Below are 17,131 nucleotides of genomic sequence, written 5' to 3' on the forward strand. Positions count from 1 at the left end.
GAAGAAAGGAGGAGTCGCCAGCCAGACTCTGAGGAAGCAGAATGGGCAGTACAGAGATGAGGTAACGTGCCTTGTGGACAAATGTAGACTAAAAAAAAATATGGGTTAATTTAAGTAATAAGAACTAGTTAGGAACCAGCCTAAGCTAAGGCCGAGCTTTTACAATTAATAATAAGTCTACATGTCATTATTTGTGGGCTGTCAGTGCCAAGAAAAAAAAAGTACTACTATACAATTTTTATGTTTTTTAAGTATTGAAACAGTATCAATATGTAATCCAGGCCAGCATCAAACTCTCCATCCTCCTGTGTCAGTTTTCCAAATGCTGAGACCCAGGCCCACACCACATTGTTGGGCCTGGAGAAAGAGCTCAGCTGCAACCAGCGTTTGCTGCTCTTTCCAAAGTTCCCAGCCCCCACGGGGTGGCTCACAACCATCTCTAACTCCAGTTCCAGGGGATCTAGGGCCCTCTCTTGGGCTCCTTATGCATCGCACTCACTTGGTGGGCTTACTGACATGCCCAGAAGACACCCATACATTCAATAATGTGTAAAGAGATTTGTTGGGTTCGATTTTGTGATGGGGGTTGCCTGGATGGTCCACCAATGGCTGTCTGCATGCTAGAGGAGCAGAGAGCCTGGGAGCTGCTCACTCCGTGAAACTGGGTGCTTCAGTAGTCCCAATCCAAAGCTGCCAGTCTTGGGTTCACATTGGAAGGTTGAGGAAGCTGGTGCCTGATGTCACTGGAGCCTGATGTCACTGGAGCCTGATGTCACTGGAGGGTGGCAGCAGCAGAAGCATACCCTCCTCTCCCAGGAAGAAGTGAAAACAGTCCAGCAACATCAATTTTTTTCCCTTGGACTATCTGGGCTGCCCTGCTGGAGTGCCCTCGAAGACACAACTCAGAGGTGTGTGTCTCAGGTCGATTCTGAATCCCATCAAGTTGACAATTAACACATACTTAACTACATTAAGCAGGATGTGTGTGTGTGCACACGTGCTCTGGAATGTGCTGATAGGGCTCAAACCCAGTGTCAAGAGTGTGTAAGACAAGCCTACTACCACCAAACTATACTTGTAACCAGTAGATACTGTAGGCCAAAGATTTGGTCCTTGTAAAAGTTTGAACTCACAATGTTTCTGCCATAGAAAACACCAAATGAGCATGTGTCCTGGGAATAGTCAGTGTGACCATGTGGCATGTCTATCTGATCCACTCCTGACCTGAGTGACAGCCAAGCTCCAGGACCCAAGAAGGGATTCCAGGAATGTGTGCAGATCCTTCCATTCAGCTTGTTTCCATCTTTGACTGGAGTGCAGGACCTCTGAGAGCCTAGAGGAGCACCCAGTCAGCCTGTGTGTGAAAGTCTCATTAAGGCCCCCTGGGGAGCCAAACAATTGGAGAGCCCAGAGACCTTCTGGAACCAAGATTTCACCAGGGACAGAACTAAGAGAAAATGAGCCCTACATATGTGTATGTAGCCTTGGGAGAGCTCTCAGCCAGCTGCACCCCAGTTCCCTTAGTGTGTGGAGAGCCCAGAGGACCTGTCCATAGGGTTGTGCTAAGGATAATTGGATGGACATTTTTAGGTGCTTGGAAAGGGACCTGGTACAGAGAAACCATGGGGCTATGTGAGCCTGCTGGTAAACCTGGCTGCACTGAAGTCTGGAGCCGCAGGGATGTGTTGATAAAGGATGGGATTCAAAGAGCCTAGGCCAGGAAGAAGACCCTCCCTGATGCTGCCTGATTCAAGCTGAGCTTCAGAAGGGAGAAGGATGCTGCAGGCTCCCAGGACCTGCCATGTCCTGCGTGTCAGAGGAGGCAGCCAGGAGAGGGGCCCTGGCCTTCCTGCCCACATGCTGCTTATCTGTCTTATTCAGTGTAAGTTGTATTCTTCAGTTTGTAGGTTTGTTTTTTCTCTCATCTCAGAGCAGTTATGTGTTGGGATGAGGTGGAGAACGAGGAGGGAATGGAGACACACGGGAAGAAACATTTATTGAAACGCGATTTCCCACACCTGTTTGAAGCCCCCTTGCTCAAGCGCTGGTGTTTGCATTTGAGATAAGAGTTCCGGCACTGAGGAACTTCAAAAAGCAACCCTCCCACTTGCACACTCTCGATGTTCAACTGTTTGTGTAAACACCACGAAGAGCTTCCTGGGCATGCCAGATTCGGATCTGTGCAGCTTCTATGACGTCTGTTTATTCTCGTCCTCGGATCATTCTCTTGAGAACCTGCTGAGTGTCTTGAGGCTGAGACAATGAGCTGGCCAGCGCCACTTTTACCTTCCAGAGCACGAGGTCTTTAGCCTACCTGTGCGGTTCAACAGCTCACCCTCAAGGCAGAGGCCTAACTGCAGAATACGGCCACGCTGTTGGCTTCACAAGGTGAGTGCACGACTTTGTGCCAACAACCAAATTAGACTGAACTCTGAGAGTATGAGTGACTGAAAGGGAGCTGGACCCCAGAAAGACCCCTGCTTCGAGATTGTGCCTCCTGTCCACAGTACTTACTGGGCAAGACCCCGAGTATGCTGCCAACAGGAAATCTATGTAACCATTGGAGGACTTCCCCACACACGCTGCTGGGAGGGAGGACCCCGACCTCATGTCACCCAGCTCCTAACTTAATCTTTAGAGTCACATCCTGTGCCCCAAGCACAAACCACCCTGAGAAACTTAAGATTAATAAAGGACTCTTCAAAATAAGACTTGTTGCCAAGAGGAGAAGTATAAAGAGGTATTACATGAGGAAAAACAGCCATGAGTCTGGAATGGGAGCATATTCATTTCCTGAAAGAAGTCTTTAGACATCACTTCTTAGGACTGGAGATTTGAGTCAGCAGTTAAGAGCACTGACTGCCCTTCCAGAGAACCCGAGTTCAGTGCCCAGAACCCACATGGCCGCTCACAACCCTGTAACTCCAGTTCTAGGGGACCTGACGCCCTCTTCTGGCCTCTGTAGGTTTGCATGCATTTGTTACACCTACATTTATGCAAACGAAGCATCCATATGCATAAAGTAAAATAAAATAGAAACCAGACTTTAAATCTGGAGTTATTGTCATTTCTGGTGCCTGAAAATTGACAGAGGAGACAGCTTCAAGGTCCATTTTCCTTGACATCCTTGATTTAGAATCTCAAAGCAGCGGGGCTCTGGGTTTGTGGCCTTGTAGTGCCATCTAGAGGCAGAGTAAATTTCCACACATCTGGCAGCACACTGAGGCCAGATCCCACCTGCGGATGGCGTAGCAAACAGAAGAAACATTTCCTCAAGTCAAAAAAAAAAAAAAAGACTTTTGTAGGGCTGGGGGGATGGCTCCGTGGTTAAAAGCAGTTGTTGCTCCTGCAGAGGACCCAGGTTCGATCCTCAGTGCCCCATCTCTAACGCCCTCTGAGGGCACTGCACCCAAGTGGAGGACATTCCTGTATGCAGGCAAAACACTCCTACACGTTTTTAAAAAGTGAGCTGTGACTGAGGAATGAGGCTGACTTCTGGCCTGCACCCACAAAAAGAGAGACCTAAGAAGGGAAGGGTAAACCGAGGAAAAAGAAAAGCAGCAGAAGGAACCCCAGAGCCTGGGGAGTCTGTTCCCGCCTCTGAATAGAAACCACAAAGATGTTACTTCCTGTGATGAGGAAGTGAGAAGATGAGAGGGATAGGGTGTCACTTGGTGACAGGGCACTTACCCAGCATTCAGAGAGGTCCTGGGCTCTATACCCAGCAAAAGACAACAAGACAGAAAAAAATCCAGAGCCATGCAGCATGAATCCGTCTCCCGGTACCTCCTACCTGTGTGGCCTCAGGTAAGTGCCTTAACCTCTCTGTGCTTCAGTGAAATGAGGGTAATAGGCTCTGGGGGAGATGGAGTGGGTGAAACTCTTGCTGTGTAAGCATGAGTTCATATCATCAGCAAAACCTCAGATGTGTGTCTGTGGCTAGCGCCAAGGATGGAGACTGGCGGGTAGATCACTGTCCAGCCACTCCAGCTGGCACAGTGAGCCCCAGGCTCCAGAGAGGCCCTATCTCAAAATATAAGGTGGAGCGACTGCAGGTTTGGAAAGATGGCTCACTTGTTCTTGCAGAGGACCTGGGTTTGGGGGGGATGGTGTTGCTCAAAATCTAAATGGTCTTACAGTAAAATCCCAGAGCCAGATGTTGGGGTAAATGCTGAAAGATCAGAGAGACAAAGGAACAAGCCACTAGAGAAACTTCTATCTCCATGAATCCTCTGACTGAAAACCTCTGAGTCCTCAGCCAAAAAGGCCTCTAGTTCCTGTCTCCTCGTGCCTTATATGCCTTTCTCTGCCCAGCCATATCACTTCCTTCTGAGTGCTGGGATGAATGGCATGTGTGCTTCCCAAATACTGGTAGCAAAGGCATGAGATCTCAAGTGCTGGGACTAAAGGCCTGTGACTCCCAAGTACTGGGATTAAAGGTGTGTGCCACCACTGCCTGACCTCTATGTTTAATCTAGTAGCTGGCTCTGTCCTCTGATCCTCAGGCAAGCTTTCTTTGATCCACAGTATATCACCACAGGTGGGGTGGGATTTATTTATTTGTTTGTTTGTTTATTTATTTACTTATTTTTGAGATGGGGTCTCTCTATATAGCTGTGGCTGTCCTGAAGCTCACTGTGTAGACCAGGCTTGCCTTGAACTTACACAGATCTCCCTGCCTCTGCCTCCCAAGTGCTGGGATTAAAGACGCACACCACCACACAGCCAGCTAAAATAAATCTGATTTTAAAAAATGCTTATGCCACATAATTTTGTTCAGTTTTGGGCTAATGTTGGGGGTTTGTTTATTTGTTTGTTTGTTTGTTTGTTTTTAGCACATTTAACGTGGTCTGGGCTAAGTTCAAATGCTTAGTATGAATATTTAATACATTTTTGACTTGCTGGTTTCTCAAGTTATTACGGATCTACTAGGTTATAACCCCCTCCTCCCCCAAGCTGAGTGATATCTGGGTCAGATAAAAGTATTAGCCGGGCGGTGGTGGCGCACGCCTTTAATCCCAGCACTCGGGAGGCAGAGCCAGGTGGATCTCTGTGGGTTCGAGGCCAGCCTGGGCTACCAAGTGAGTCCCAGGAAAGGCGCAAAGCTACACAGAGAAACCCTGTCTCGAAAAACCAAAAAAAAAAAAGTATTAGAAGATGTCTCTGAAGGGTCCCGGGACAGGGTCAGATGACTGCAGCTGGAAGACAGGAGAAAGGAGGGACCCGAGCTGTGGCTGAGCAGGGATCTGCTTCCTACCTCTCCTTTCTGTAGGAGGCTGACAGGGATGCACGGCTGCAGCTGAGCCGTCAAGCTCCCAGTAGGGTAAAGCTGGAGGTCGGCCAAGTGAAGTTAAGTTCAGTTACTCTGGGATTCAGCAGAGCTGACATGGCTGCCACCAGGCTGTGAAGATTTCACTCCAACACCGTTGACCAAACACAGATCTAAACAAGGAAGCTCACTTCTGTGTCTGAGTTCCACACCTTCCTCCCTGCACACTGGCATAATTCCTTTGCTCCACGCTGCTGGTCCCTCCGGGTAAGAACAGATCATTATGAGGACTGAGATGTCCCTTCTTTCATCTCTCTGGTCCCCCGGGCCTGTGTACACTGTGTACACTGGGCTGATTTAATCTGTGGAGACCTTGGGGATTTGCTCACTTTAGCCGTTACATTTCTCTTCTTTAAAGACAGTCTCATGGAGCCCAGGCTGGGCCTTAAACTGTTTAGCCAAGGAAGACCTAGAGCTTTTGAGTGCTGGGATAACGGGTTTGCACCACCACCGTCGGCTTATTCGGTGCTGGAGATGAAACCAGGGCTTCATGCATCTAGGCAAGTACTCCCAACTGAGCTACAACCCCAGGCTGCCTGGATTCAATTTATAATTGACTGTGGCTGTCAATTATAAATTGAGAACTGTTGCAGATCAGCCAACTAGCCGGGCTGCTTACCTGCAGGGGACCAGCCCCCACCATTATATACCCCAGGAACTCTTGAGGAATGAGAGACAAGAGACTTAGTTAGAAATAGAGAGGGGAGGGAAAACAGAAAGAAAACACAGGACAGACTCAAGTGGGCCTGGATCCTTATCCACCGGCCCAGAACTTTATTCCAAAGGTCCATTTATAACAATGCCAAGAGGAGGGGCAAAAGACCTCCCCCTTGCTAGTTACAGTCACCTGGTACCCAGGCCCAGGGTCCAGTCAACCTCTTATGCAGTCCTGCTGGGTCCAGCCACCAGGAAACCTCACACTTAGCACCCCTGCTGTGGGATGGTCTGTATGTCAAATGTGTTGCTGATTGGTCAATAAATAAATCACTGATTGGCTAGTGGCCAGGCAGGAAGTATAGGCAGGACAAGGAGGAGAATAAAACTGGGAAGTGGAAGGCTGAGTCAGAGAGACACTGCCAGCCGCCATGATGAGAAACAACATGTGAAGATGCCGGTAAGCCACGAGCCACGTGGCAAGGTATAGATTAATGGAGATGGATTAATTTAAGCTGTAAGAACAGTTAGCAAGAAGCCTGCCACGGCCATACAGTTTGTAACCAATATAAGTCTCTGTGTTTACTTGGTCGGGTCTGAGTGGCTGTGGGACTGGCGGGTGACAGAGATTTGTCCTGACTGTGGGCCAGTCAGGAAAACTCAAGCTACACACCCCCGCCTCTCTTTTTGATGATTTGATGATTTGATTTATTTACAATGTATAGTGTTCTGCCTGCATGTACACCTGCAGGCCAGGAGAGGGCACCAGATCTTATTACGGATTGTTGTGAGCTTCCGCGTGGTTGCTGGGAATTGAACTCAGGACCTCTGGAAGAGCCAGTGCTCCTAACGGCTGAGCCATCTCTCCAGCCCGGCTGCTTACCTCTTAATGGTCCTTAAGAGCCTTCTTGTTGACTCTGGTGGGTTTTATTTTCTCCCTCCCTCCCTCCCTCCCTCCCTCCCTACTCTCCTAAGTCAGGATCTGGCAATGTAACCCTGGATGACCTGGGACTTAATATATAGATCCGATCTGACCCTAAGCTCAGAGAGATCTGCCTGCCTCTGTATCCCAAGCGCTGGGACCAAGGGTGTGTACCACCATACCCCACCCTTCTGTTGGCCTTTCTGGTGGGTCACTAGCTACAGATGGCTAGTGTCACTTCTACATGCTCTCCACAATCTTCGTTTCCTTGGAACAGCAGTGGAGTAAGTGGTACCTGCTCCCCACCAGCCTTTCCATCCCTGATCAGACAGGGAACGTGTGTCTTTGGTGAAGTCTTTTTCCCAGAGGACTGATACATAACTTTCCAAAGGACTACTAAATGCCTTTCACCCAGATATGTTGACTTATCTGTCACTACCTGGTGATCATTTTTTCCAACCTTTGGCTTTATAATAAAGCTGTTGTGACCACTCATGTCAAGGCTTTGTGTAAATACATTTCTTTTCTCTTGAGTGTATATCTTGGAGTAGAATTGTTAGGTCATAGCTGGGTCTAGTGATGTCTATAATCCTCAAACTCAGGATGCTGAGGCAGGAATATCTTAAATTTAAGGCCAACCAGGTTATATATCAACACCCATACACCAGCTCCATCCCATCTGCTAATCTCAAGATTACTTCTCAGGCTTCAGGGTTTTTTGTTTTTTGTTTTTTGTTTTTTTGGTTTTGTTTGTTTGTTTTGGGGTTTTTTGTGGGAGTTGGGGGAGCAGGGATTGAGACAGGGTTTCTCTGTGTAGCCCTGGCTGTCCTAGAACTCACTTGATAGACCAGGCTGGCCTTGAACTCAAAGATCCACCTTCCTCTACCTCCCAAGTACTGGGATTAAAGGCATGTGCCACCACACCTGGCTTAGGCTTCAGATTTTTTAAAGATTTATTTTGCTTTATGTGTATGAGTGCTTTGCCTGTGTGCATGTTCATAAAATGTGTGTGTGCCGGAAGAGGTCAAAAGAGGATGTTGAAGGGCTGGAGAGATGGCTCAGCAGTTAAGATCCCTGGCTGTTCTTTCAATTCCCAGCAACCACATGGTGGCTCATAATCATCTTAATGAGATCTGGCGCCCTCTTCTGGCCTGCAGGCATACATGCAGACAGAATGTTGTATACGTAATCAATAAATAAATCTTTAAAAAAGAAAAAAGAGGACGTTGAAGCCCCTGGAACCTGAGATGCAGATGGTTGTGAGCCACCGTGTGGGTGCTGAGAACGGGACTGGTGCCTCTGGAAGAGCAGCCAGTGCTCTTCACCAGATGGCTGGAGCCACCTCTCCGGCTCCCAGATCTGCTCCTTTTGCCTGCTTACCCTATCTATGTACAAGTCTGCGAGGAAAATCCTGCTTGCCTCCACAGCCCAGCACCTGCAGTACCAGCCTACTGCCCTTCTCACCTGAGACACGCAGCCCCTCAAGTACCTCACCCCTGCTCAGCCTCAGGTCTCAAAAGTCTTTATGCCCCAGCATCCACAGCCTCTCTGGCCGCCCGCATCCCCCTCTGTTGTTGATTTTTAACTGAATTCTGTTGTGGTTGAAGGACTCTATAATTTCATTTCCTTTAGATTTACAGACCCTTGTCTTACATCCCAGCAGATGGTCTCCTTGACAACCATTCTATGACCTCTTGACATGATGTTTATTTTGCTGATGGCTGCAGAGGACCAGTTGGTTTAAGTTTATTGATAATCTTCCAGTCTTCTACTGATTTTCTGCGTGTGTTTATCAATCACTTAGAGAAAAAGGTTTACATCTTCAACTATAATTATGCATTTAACTGCCCCAGCCAGCGGGGTCTTCAATGGGGACCTAAAGGGAGGGCCGGCGAATGAGAGGAACAAGAGACACAAAGAATGAGAGCAAGACAGGACGTCTGATCAAGCTCTAAAATTTTATTCTTCTCTCAAGGCATATATAGGTAGGCAAAGGGGGTTGAGAGCAGGAAGGGACTTGATTATGGGGGTTGCAAGCAGGAAGGGACTTAATTATGGGCTGTTCGGCCAGCAGGGAATGTTGCTCTGAAGGTTATCTATCTACCCTTGTCTAACTGCCTAATTGCTTAACTGCAGCTCATTCACCTGATATCTGAGAAGAGGTTCTGGTACCTGTGGGAAGAGGTTCTGGTGCTATGGAGACTTAAGCAAGGCCTAGATCTAAGAAAAGAGGAGAGAAACCCAAATATGGCGGCATGTGTGTCAAGAGCCACTTAGGCTTATGGCTCCCGTCATTTAACTGTTTTTTTTCCAGTTAAATATTCTCTGTACTGGGCAAAAGGAGTACTGGGGATTTATGCTGTGGCATAAAGACTTTTGAGACCTGAGGCTGAGCAGGGGTGAGGTGCTTGAGATCTGAGGCTGAGCAGGGGTGAGGTGCTTGAGACCTGAGGCTGAGCAGGGGTGAGGTGCTTGAGACCTGAGGCTGAGCAGGGGTAAGGTACTTGAGATCTGAGGCTGAGCAGGGGTGAGGTACTTGAGACCTGAGGCTGAGCACATGCTAGGCACATGCTCTACCCCAGCTGCAGCCTCAGTCCCCAGTTGTGCTTTTGCACCTTGCATTTTTTTTTTTTTTTTTTTTTTTTGGTTTTTTCGAGACAGGGTTTCTCTGTGTAGCTTTGCGCCTTTCCTGGAACTCACTTGGTAGCCCAGGCTGGCCTCGAACTCACAGAGATCCGCCTGGCTCTGCCTCCCGAGTGCTGGGATTAAAGGCGTGCGCCACCACCGCCCGGCTGCACCTTGCATTTTGAAGCCCAAGTACTGAGCACCTACTGAGCACCTACTCAATACCTACTCAATACCTACTCAGTACCTACTCAGCACCTACTCAGCACCTACTCAATACCTACTCAGTACCTACTCAGTACCTACTCAGCACCTACTCAGCACCTACTCAGTACCTACTCAATACCTACTCAGTACCTACTCAGCACCTACTCAGCACCTACTCAGCACCTACTCAGCACCTACTCAGTACCTACTCAGCACCTACTCAGTACCTACTCAGTACCTACTCAGCACCTACTCAGTACCTACTCAATACCTACTCAGTACCTACTCAGCACCTACTCAGCACCTACTCAGCACCTACTCAATACCTACTCAGTACCTACTCAGCACCTACTCAGCACCTACTCAGCACCTACTCAGTACCTACTCAGCACCTACTCAGCACCTACACATTTATAATTTTTATTTGCCCTCTTAGTAATGTTATCACTCGTAGTGACCATTCACCGCTGAGAATCTATAGCATTCTGCAGTTTGTTTTTTCCGTTGGCTGGTTAGTTGGTTGGCTGGGTTTGTTTAATCTCTAGGGGATGGGGGCACATCTAGGCAGCTAACAGCCCCTTTGGGGAGACTTGTATTTGTTCCCAGCCTACCTGGGGCAGCTCACACCAGGGGGCTCTGATGCCCTCTTCTGACTCTTGTGGGCATCTGCACTTACATGCCCATTCTCTCTCTCTCTCTCTCTCTCTCTCTCTCTCTCTCTCTCTCTCTCTCTCTCATACACACACACACACACACACACACACACACACACACACACACACACACAATTAAAAAATAAAACCACCAGGCATGGTGATGTAAGCCTTTAATCCCAACACTCAGGAGGCAGAGGCAAGGGAATCTCTGTGAGTTCCAGGCCAGTCTGGGCTACACCAGTGCGCATAAAATAGAAATAAATAAATTATTTTTTTAAAAAGAACTCAAGGAGATAGAGTTCTGGGCAAACCGCCTACAGCAGAAACCTCAGCAGGCACACACTCAGCTTGTCGTCCTCTCCCTTCACCCTCCTCATTCCTATGCCGCCAAACCTGCCGCCAGGTCCTGTGACAATCCACAGGCCTCTGCTCCTTGCTGCCCCCTAGTGGATGTTCCACAACAAGCTGCCCTGTGCGTGGGGTGTGTCCCCCAGCACCTTTCTCACGCTCCTAAAATTATTATTCATGCTTTATTGGAGCTGCTTTCAATGCTCGAGGCTTTGCCCGGGCTCTGAAAACCCCAAGTGAAACTAATTACTCACTGGGAAGCCTCGGTAGGTGGCTGCCTTCTCTCAGATATCACATGCCCAGGCAGCTCTTAGAGAGGCAGGCCCAGCCCAGAGATGTGCAGGCAGAGAATGCCACACATGTCGGCTGCCCGCACTGGAATTAAGGCTTGGGGAAAGAAGGCCATAGGCCGGGCCAGCTGTTCTCTGCACCAATTCAAACCATCTGACATGCTCTGGAAAGTCAATATGCAAAAGGTTAAAAATAATCGGAATCGGGATGGCGTACAAGTTGTAAGTGTATGCTTGGGCAAAACTGCCTGAGACTTTACCTCCCAGGGCAGAAATTGTGAACAGACACCCCTTGGCTCTCCAGCTATTGAACAATGGACCCAGTGAATTAGAATTTCCCCAGTCATCTCATGCTGAGCCTGGAAGGCAGAAAGGGCTGAAGCCTGGTGCCAGCCAGACGATTCCACACAGTTCTGACAACACCAGACCACCTTACTGGAGAGACAGGAGCTGAGACTATGGTGGGGTGGGCCCACACCTAGGTCCCTGTCCTGGATCTCGCTCTGCAGACCAGACTGGCCTTGAACTCACAGAGATCCGCCTGGCTCTGCCTCCCGAGTGCTGGGATTAAAGGTGTGCGCCACCACCGCCTGGCAGTTCACACACCTCTTGTCTCCCCTCATGTTATGACCTGGAAGATGGACTACTGCAAGTCACTGGTTTGCTTTGCTTCTCCCAGTGTGTCCACACTGCCGTGCTCATCTCTCTCTCTCCTCTCCTCTTCTCTCTCTCTCTCTCTCTCTCTCTCTCTCTCTCTCTCTCTCTCTCTCTCTCTCTCTCTCTTTCTCTCTGTCTGAGACAAGGTTTCTCTGTGTAGTCCTGGCTGTCCTGGAACTCACTTTGTAGACCAGGCTGGCCTTGAACTCACAAGAGATCCACCTGCCTCTGCCTCCCAAGTGCTGGCATTAAAGGTGTGCACTATTAGTCTATTTTAATGTTATTACCATTGTTGTGGTGGTTATTATTAATTATTATGTGGAGAGTGCGGGTGTCCATGGACTGCATGTAGAGGTCAGAGGACAACTTTGTGGAGTTGGTTCTCTCTGTTCACCTTTACATGAGATCTGAGGATCGAACTCAGGTTACCAGTCTTGCGTGCAAAAGCCTTTGCTTAGTGAGCTGATTGTCCCTTTATTTGGCTTGAGGACGAATGGTTAAACCTGGCTCTTTAGGGCTGCCTGGGTACTGGGTCCAACCTCAATAGCCTCCGTTGCAAGCCCATTTACCCCACAGCACAGAGAGGGCTTAGCGGGATTCTACAGGGCCCAGATTCTTCCAGGTGTTCCTGCAAATTCTGTTCATTCTGCTCATCCCAAGTGAACCAGTGGCATCTCCCTGGTGCGGCATCAGTTCACAGGTGGGGCAGAGCAATTCAAATACTGCAGGAGAGGCTTCATCCACAGCAAACAGCCCTTTACCCTCATGCATACGGAAGGCAGATACCACCTCTTCTCACTGCCTGGTGCCAGAGGGGCAAGTGAGGCTCTGTGCAAAGCCTGGGTCTCCTCAGAAGTGTGCATCTCAGCAAAAGTGGGTTCCCAGGCAGCTCAGTACCCTTGAGTCATACTCATCTCTGCCACTGGACTTATGAGAGACATTAGGGACCTTTTCTCGAGCTGGCGAGATGTCCAGTCAGATTCAGCATGCAGCCACATGCTCAGAACAGGCATCTGAAAGGCTCTTGGTCAGCTATGGACTTGTTTAGGGTCATGAAATGTCTGCTTGGCTGTGATCCATAGCAGGCACTTATAATCAGCCAGATGGAAGAGAGTGTGGATTCCTGGCAGCTGGCTAGTCTAACCCATATGGAAAAGTTCCAATAAGAGACCTTATCTCAACCAAAAGGTAAAGGCACCTGAGGAGTGACCCTCAACCTCCACATGTATATGTGCATACTCACACTCACACACAAGTGCCTCTCTGAAGCAACCTCTTTACACTGAAAGAGCCACAGCCCTGCTCACCTTGGACCACCACAGACAGGTCTCTGGGTACAGTGAAGGAGCTGCCAGGAAGAGGAGTCACAGCATCTTCTGGAGGAGGAGGAGGAGGAGGAGGAGGAGGAGGAGGAGGAGGAGGAGGAGGAGGAGGAGAGTATCCTGTTTCCCCAGCCCAGCTGGGAACACCAGCCTAAACCCTCCATGTCTTCCAGCACATTCCACTGAGAAGCTGACTTCTTGCCTCAGGCTGAGGACCTCACCCACCTGGGCATGCCAGGGCCCGGGGTTCTCCAGAGCACCTGACCCTATGAGTCACCAGTTATCCGTACACACACCACTCCATAGCTGCTTGCCTGATAACTTGAGGCCAGGTCAACACACATCATGGAACTAGAAAACAAGATGGACATTCAGAAGCAGGAAGTAGAGGTTAAAGGAGGCCTCTGGTCCGTCAGTTCCCATAGAGTTTAAACCTGTGTGGAGGACCAGGAGGGGTGGCACACACCTTTAATCCCAGCACTCTAGAGAGGCAGAGACAGGTGGATCTCTGTGAGTTACAGGCCAGGACTACATAGTGAGATCATCTTTCAAAAATAAAAATGGGGGTCTGGAGAGATGCCTCAGCAGTTAAGAGCACTTGTTGCTCTTGCAGAGGCTGGAGTTTGATTCCCAGCACCCACGTGGTGGTTCACAACCACTCGTATCCAGTTCCAGGGGATCTGAAGCCTTCTTCTGACTTCCTCAGACACCAGGCACCCATGTGGGGCAAGCAAAACACCCACACACATAAAATGAATAAATCAACAAAAGCAAATATAAACTGGGGTGGTGGTGCACACCTTTAATCCTAGCACTCAGGAAGTGGAGGAAGGAGGATAACTGTGAATCTCAATAAAATAAAGCATCTGTGTTGAGAGCGTTTTGTTTTCTTTTTTGAGGTGGGTCATGCTGTGGTAGCCCTGGCTAGCCTTGAACTCCATACTCTCGTTTCCTCCCAGTGTTGGATTATAGGTTTGTACCACTGTGCCTGCTCATTTTGAGGTTTTTAGGGATTTTGTTTTGTTTTGTTTCCTGCTGCTGCCCTTGGTTTTGGACCTTTGAGACAGAGCCTCACTCCATGGGGAAATATGGAGTGGGACTCACTGTATAAACAAACCAGTATTGAGAGTTCTTATGTGTGGCGACAGATAGATCTCCTTGTCCCTTTAGATCCAAGGAGAAGCCCAGAGCCTATCTGATGAGCTCAGGCCAGGGTTGCCTTTTCCTCTGCCTCTACGGGCTACACTAAGAACGAGAAAACAGACTGCACACGAGCCCTGGTGGGACAAACATCTGGTGAACCTAGGACAGCAGTTCTCAACCTGTGGTCACAACCCCTTTGGGGGTCAAATGACCCTTTCACAGGGGTTACCTAAGACCATCAGAAAACACAGATATCTATATTACAGTTCATAACAGTAGCCAAATTACAGTTATGAAGTAGGAAGGAAAATAATTTTAGGGTTGGGGGTCACCACACATGGGGAACTGTATTAAAGGTCACAGCATTAGGAAGATTGAGAACCACTGTGATAGGAACATGGAGTGGTGGTCAGAGCAAAAGCCAGCTGTCCAAAGTTTATCACAGTGTGAGTCGGTCACATCAAACCCTTTAATCCATCATGTTTATTGAGCACCATTGTGTGCCCAGGGCCTCACAGACACACAGGTGTACTCTGTCCAGCCTGCTTCTCAGAATTACAGTCTAGGCAGGCAGGTCCAGCACCGCCTTGCTGGGAGCCCCTGCCGTCTTCACGTTGATTTTCTTTCTTTTTGAAGAATGCCTCCGACTTCCCGACCTCCTGCCACCCAAATCAGTGCCCAGATTTACCACAGATGCTCAAGGCAGATCAGTGACTGCCCCTTCCCTGGTCAGTCCGTCTTCTTGGCTTTAGTGTCCTTGTCCCCAGCACAGGCAGAGGGAGAAGCAGGCTCGCTGCAGTGCTCAGCAAATCCCCATGGACTTGGAATGACCATGGTTCAAATTCTCCTACTTTCTCTGGAGCACCCACTCCTGGGATCTGAAGCCTCTTCCCTGAGTCTTCATGGGCTTCCCGCTTCCATTTGGGAGAAATAACTTTCGAACAGGTTGCTTCTAGTAGGCAAACTGCCTGGGTTCAGGGAGTGATTTAACTAACAAACAAAGCAGTCGAGGTGGTTCATGTTCCTTCACCTGCTGCTACCTCCTGGGTCCCTGCCATTCCGAGGCTTTAGCTCTGCAGTCTGTGCTGGCTTCCATTCCTCCAAAGCCACCAGCTTCCTTAAAGCCACAGGGAAGCCTCACACTTGTCTCACCCTTTCCTCACTTCTGAAGACCACGGGCCTGCTGTGTGGGAAAAATAATGCTGCGGGGCGTTAAATTAGGAAGTCCTCACCACCTGCAGAAGAGATCACTGGGAGGGGAAGCCTAGGATGGAGGAGGTGACTGCCAAGCCCTAGGTGTCCCTTTTCCCTGCTCAGTGCTTTGCAGGTCATTGTTCTGTTTATGGGGAGGTTCACAAGCCCAGCTGAGCTGGAAGTATATCCAGGTGTGGCTGGGAACGCAGCGACCCATCAGAGCAGGTGGCCCGGTGAACTCTAAGGCCAGAGCTTGGTCTACTGCCCACACTAGGGCAGGTGTGTCCCTGATGAGGCAGCTTTGCCTGGCCCAGTGCCAGAACCATTGAGTCCAAGCCTGGGCTTCTTCCTCACCCTGCAGACATTTATTTGTTCTTTCTCTCCCTGCCCAGAAACTCTCTTTTCCCTCCAGCCGAGCCCTTGAGGTCTTCATTACGCAGATAGGTCACAAGCATCAGATTCTTGCTGGGGTGCTGATGCTAGACTGTTCTCAAAGTGAAGGAGATGCTGTCACCACCGTGAACTTACTTGGTCAGCTAGCCCATCCAGGCCCCTGACCTGAAACATCCAGGACTCTACCAGGGCCGCCATAGGCCAGGGCTGCCGGGAGGAGGCACCTGCGGAGAGGGAGCTGGAGCAGGGGCGGGTGTTGGCGTCTGTGAGGGCGGGCCACCACTGACAGTCCTCTGCTGCAGGTGCTCCAGCAGGCGCGCGCTCACGGCCGGCTCCAGGATGCTGCAGGCGGGCAGCACGCGGGCCAGGCGCGCCAGACAGGCTCGGTAACCCTCAAGGTAGCTATCCAAGGGCCCTGTGGACAGAGAGGAACGTGAGGCTCAGGTGCTGAGCACCGTGCAAACTGCCAGGCACACGAGGAGCGGGGAGCTTGGTCACTCACCCGGCACTGCAGTGGAGTAAGGGGATGCAGGCTGCTCCTGCAGGAAGCGCACGGTCATTTCCAGGATGTCCGCCTTCTCCAGCTTCGAATAGCGGGAAGTCTGCGCCAGACCAGACAAGAGAGACACCCCATAACAAACCGGGCAGCAGGGCACTTCGCTCTTGCACCCAGGTGCTCGCCAGTCGCGCGGTCCACTCCACCTCTCAGATCCCACCAGGAGGTCTTCGGATCCCCACGGAGCCCCGGAACCATGCTGGCCCACCCGCCTCACTGGGTGCCCCAGGACTCTCCACCTCGGTTTTCCGAGCTCCCAGACACACACCTCCGCACCCAGCAACGGCAATACCAGCCCCTTAAGCTGGCTCAGGCTCTGGTTGATCCGTGCGCGCCGGCGCTTCTCCAGCAGCGGCTTCAAGCTCTGTCGGAAAGAGAATGGGCGCAGAGGCCGCAGTTAGGAGGGTCGCGATCGCCCACCCCGACACGCCACGAGTCCCTATTCCCCGCTCCTACCTTGCGCAGCTCCGCCGCGTCCCCTACTCTTCCAGGCAGTCTCATGCTCCGAGGGAAAGCGAAGAGCTCACAGGGTTCGGTACCGCGGGGTGGAGGATCCTTGCCCCTGTAGCAAGGCAGAGCAAAGAACGAAGCCAGGAACCAAGTTCAAAGCCTAGCCCAAGCTCGCGCCAAAGAAGTGCGCGCCCAGCCAGCGGCAGGGCTTTAAGGAGGCTGTGTCCCTGCTCCGCCCCGCCCCCCGGAGTCCCGCCAGCCGCCACTCCCACCTCCCGCCTCCGTCCCTGCACAGGGTGGGGCTGGAGAGGACGAGCCAGTGTTGTCCCCCAGAGATGCCATTCTGGCCTTAGAGTCCCATCTGTGGTGGGGTCGCGCGACGTGT

General features: G+C 50.3%; 1 protein-coding gene across 1 annotated transcript; it reads right to left on the minus strand.

Moving 5' to 3' along the window:
* Positions 1-14,573: 14,573 nt before the first annotated feature.
* Hes2 (hes family bHLH transcription factor 2) lies at positions 14,574-16,930 on the minus strand. Its single transcript, XM_052717815.1, has 4 exons — positions 16,753-16,930; positions 16,565-16,660; positions 16,243-16,342; positions 14,574-16,155 (listed from the first exon to the last, which is right to left on the minus strand). The coding sequence occupies exons 1-4, from the start codon at positions 16,795-16,797 to the stop codon at positions 15,923-15,925; spliced, it is 474 nt and encodes a 157-aa protein (XP_052573775.1). The 5' UTR covers positions 16,798-16,930; the 3' UTR covers positions 14,574-15,922.
* Between the last annotated feature and the right edge of the window lie 201 nt (positions 16,931-17,131).

Source organism: Peromyscus californicus, unplaced genomic scaffold, assembly GCF_007827085.1.
Source record: "Peromyscus californicus insignis strain IS unplaced genomic scaffold, ASM782708v3 Scaffold_5__1_contigs__length_169319896, whole genome shotgun sequence".
In the NCBI taxonomy this organism is placed as follows: Eukaryota; Metazoa; Chordata; class Mammalia; order Rodentia; family Cricetidae; genus Peromyscus; species Peromyscus californicus.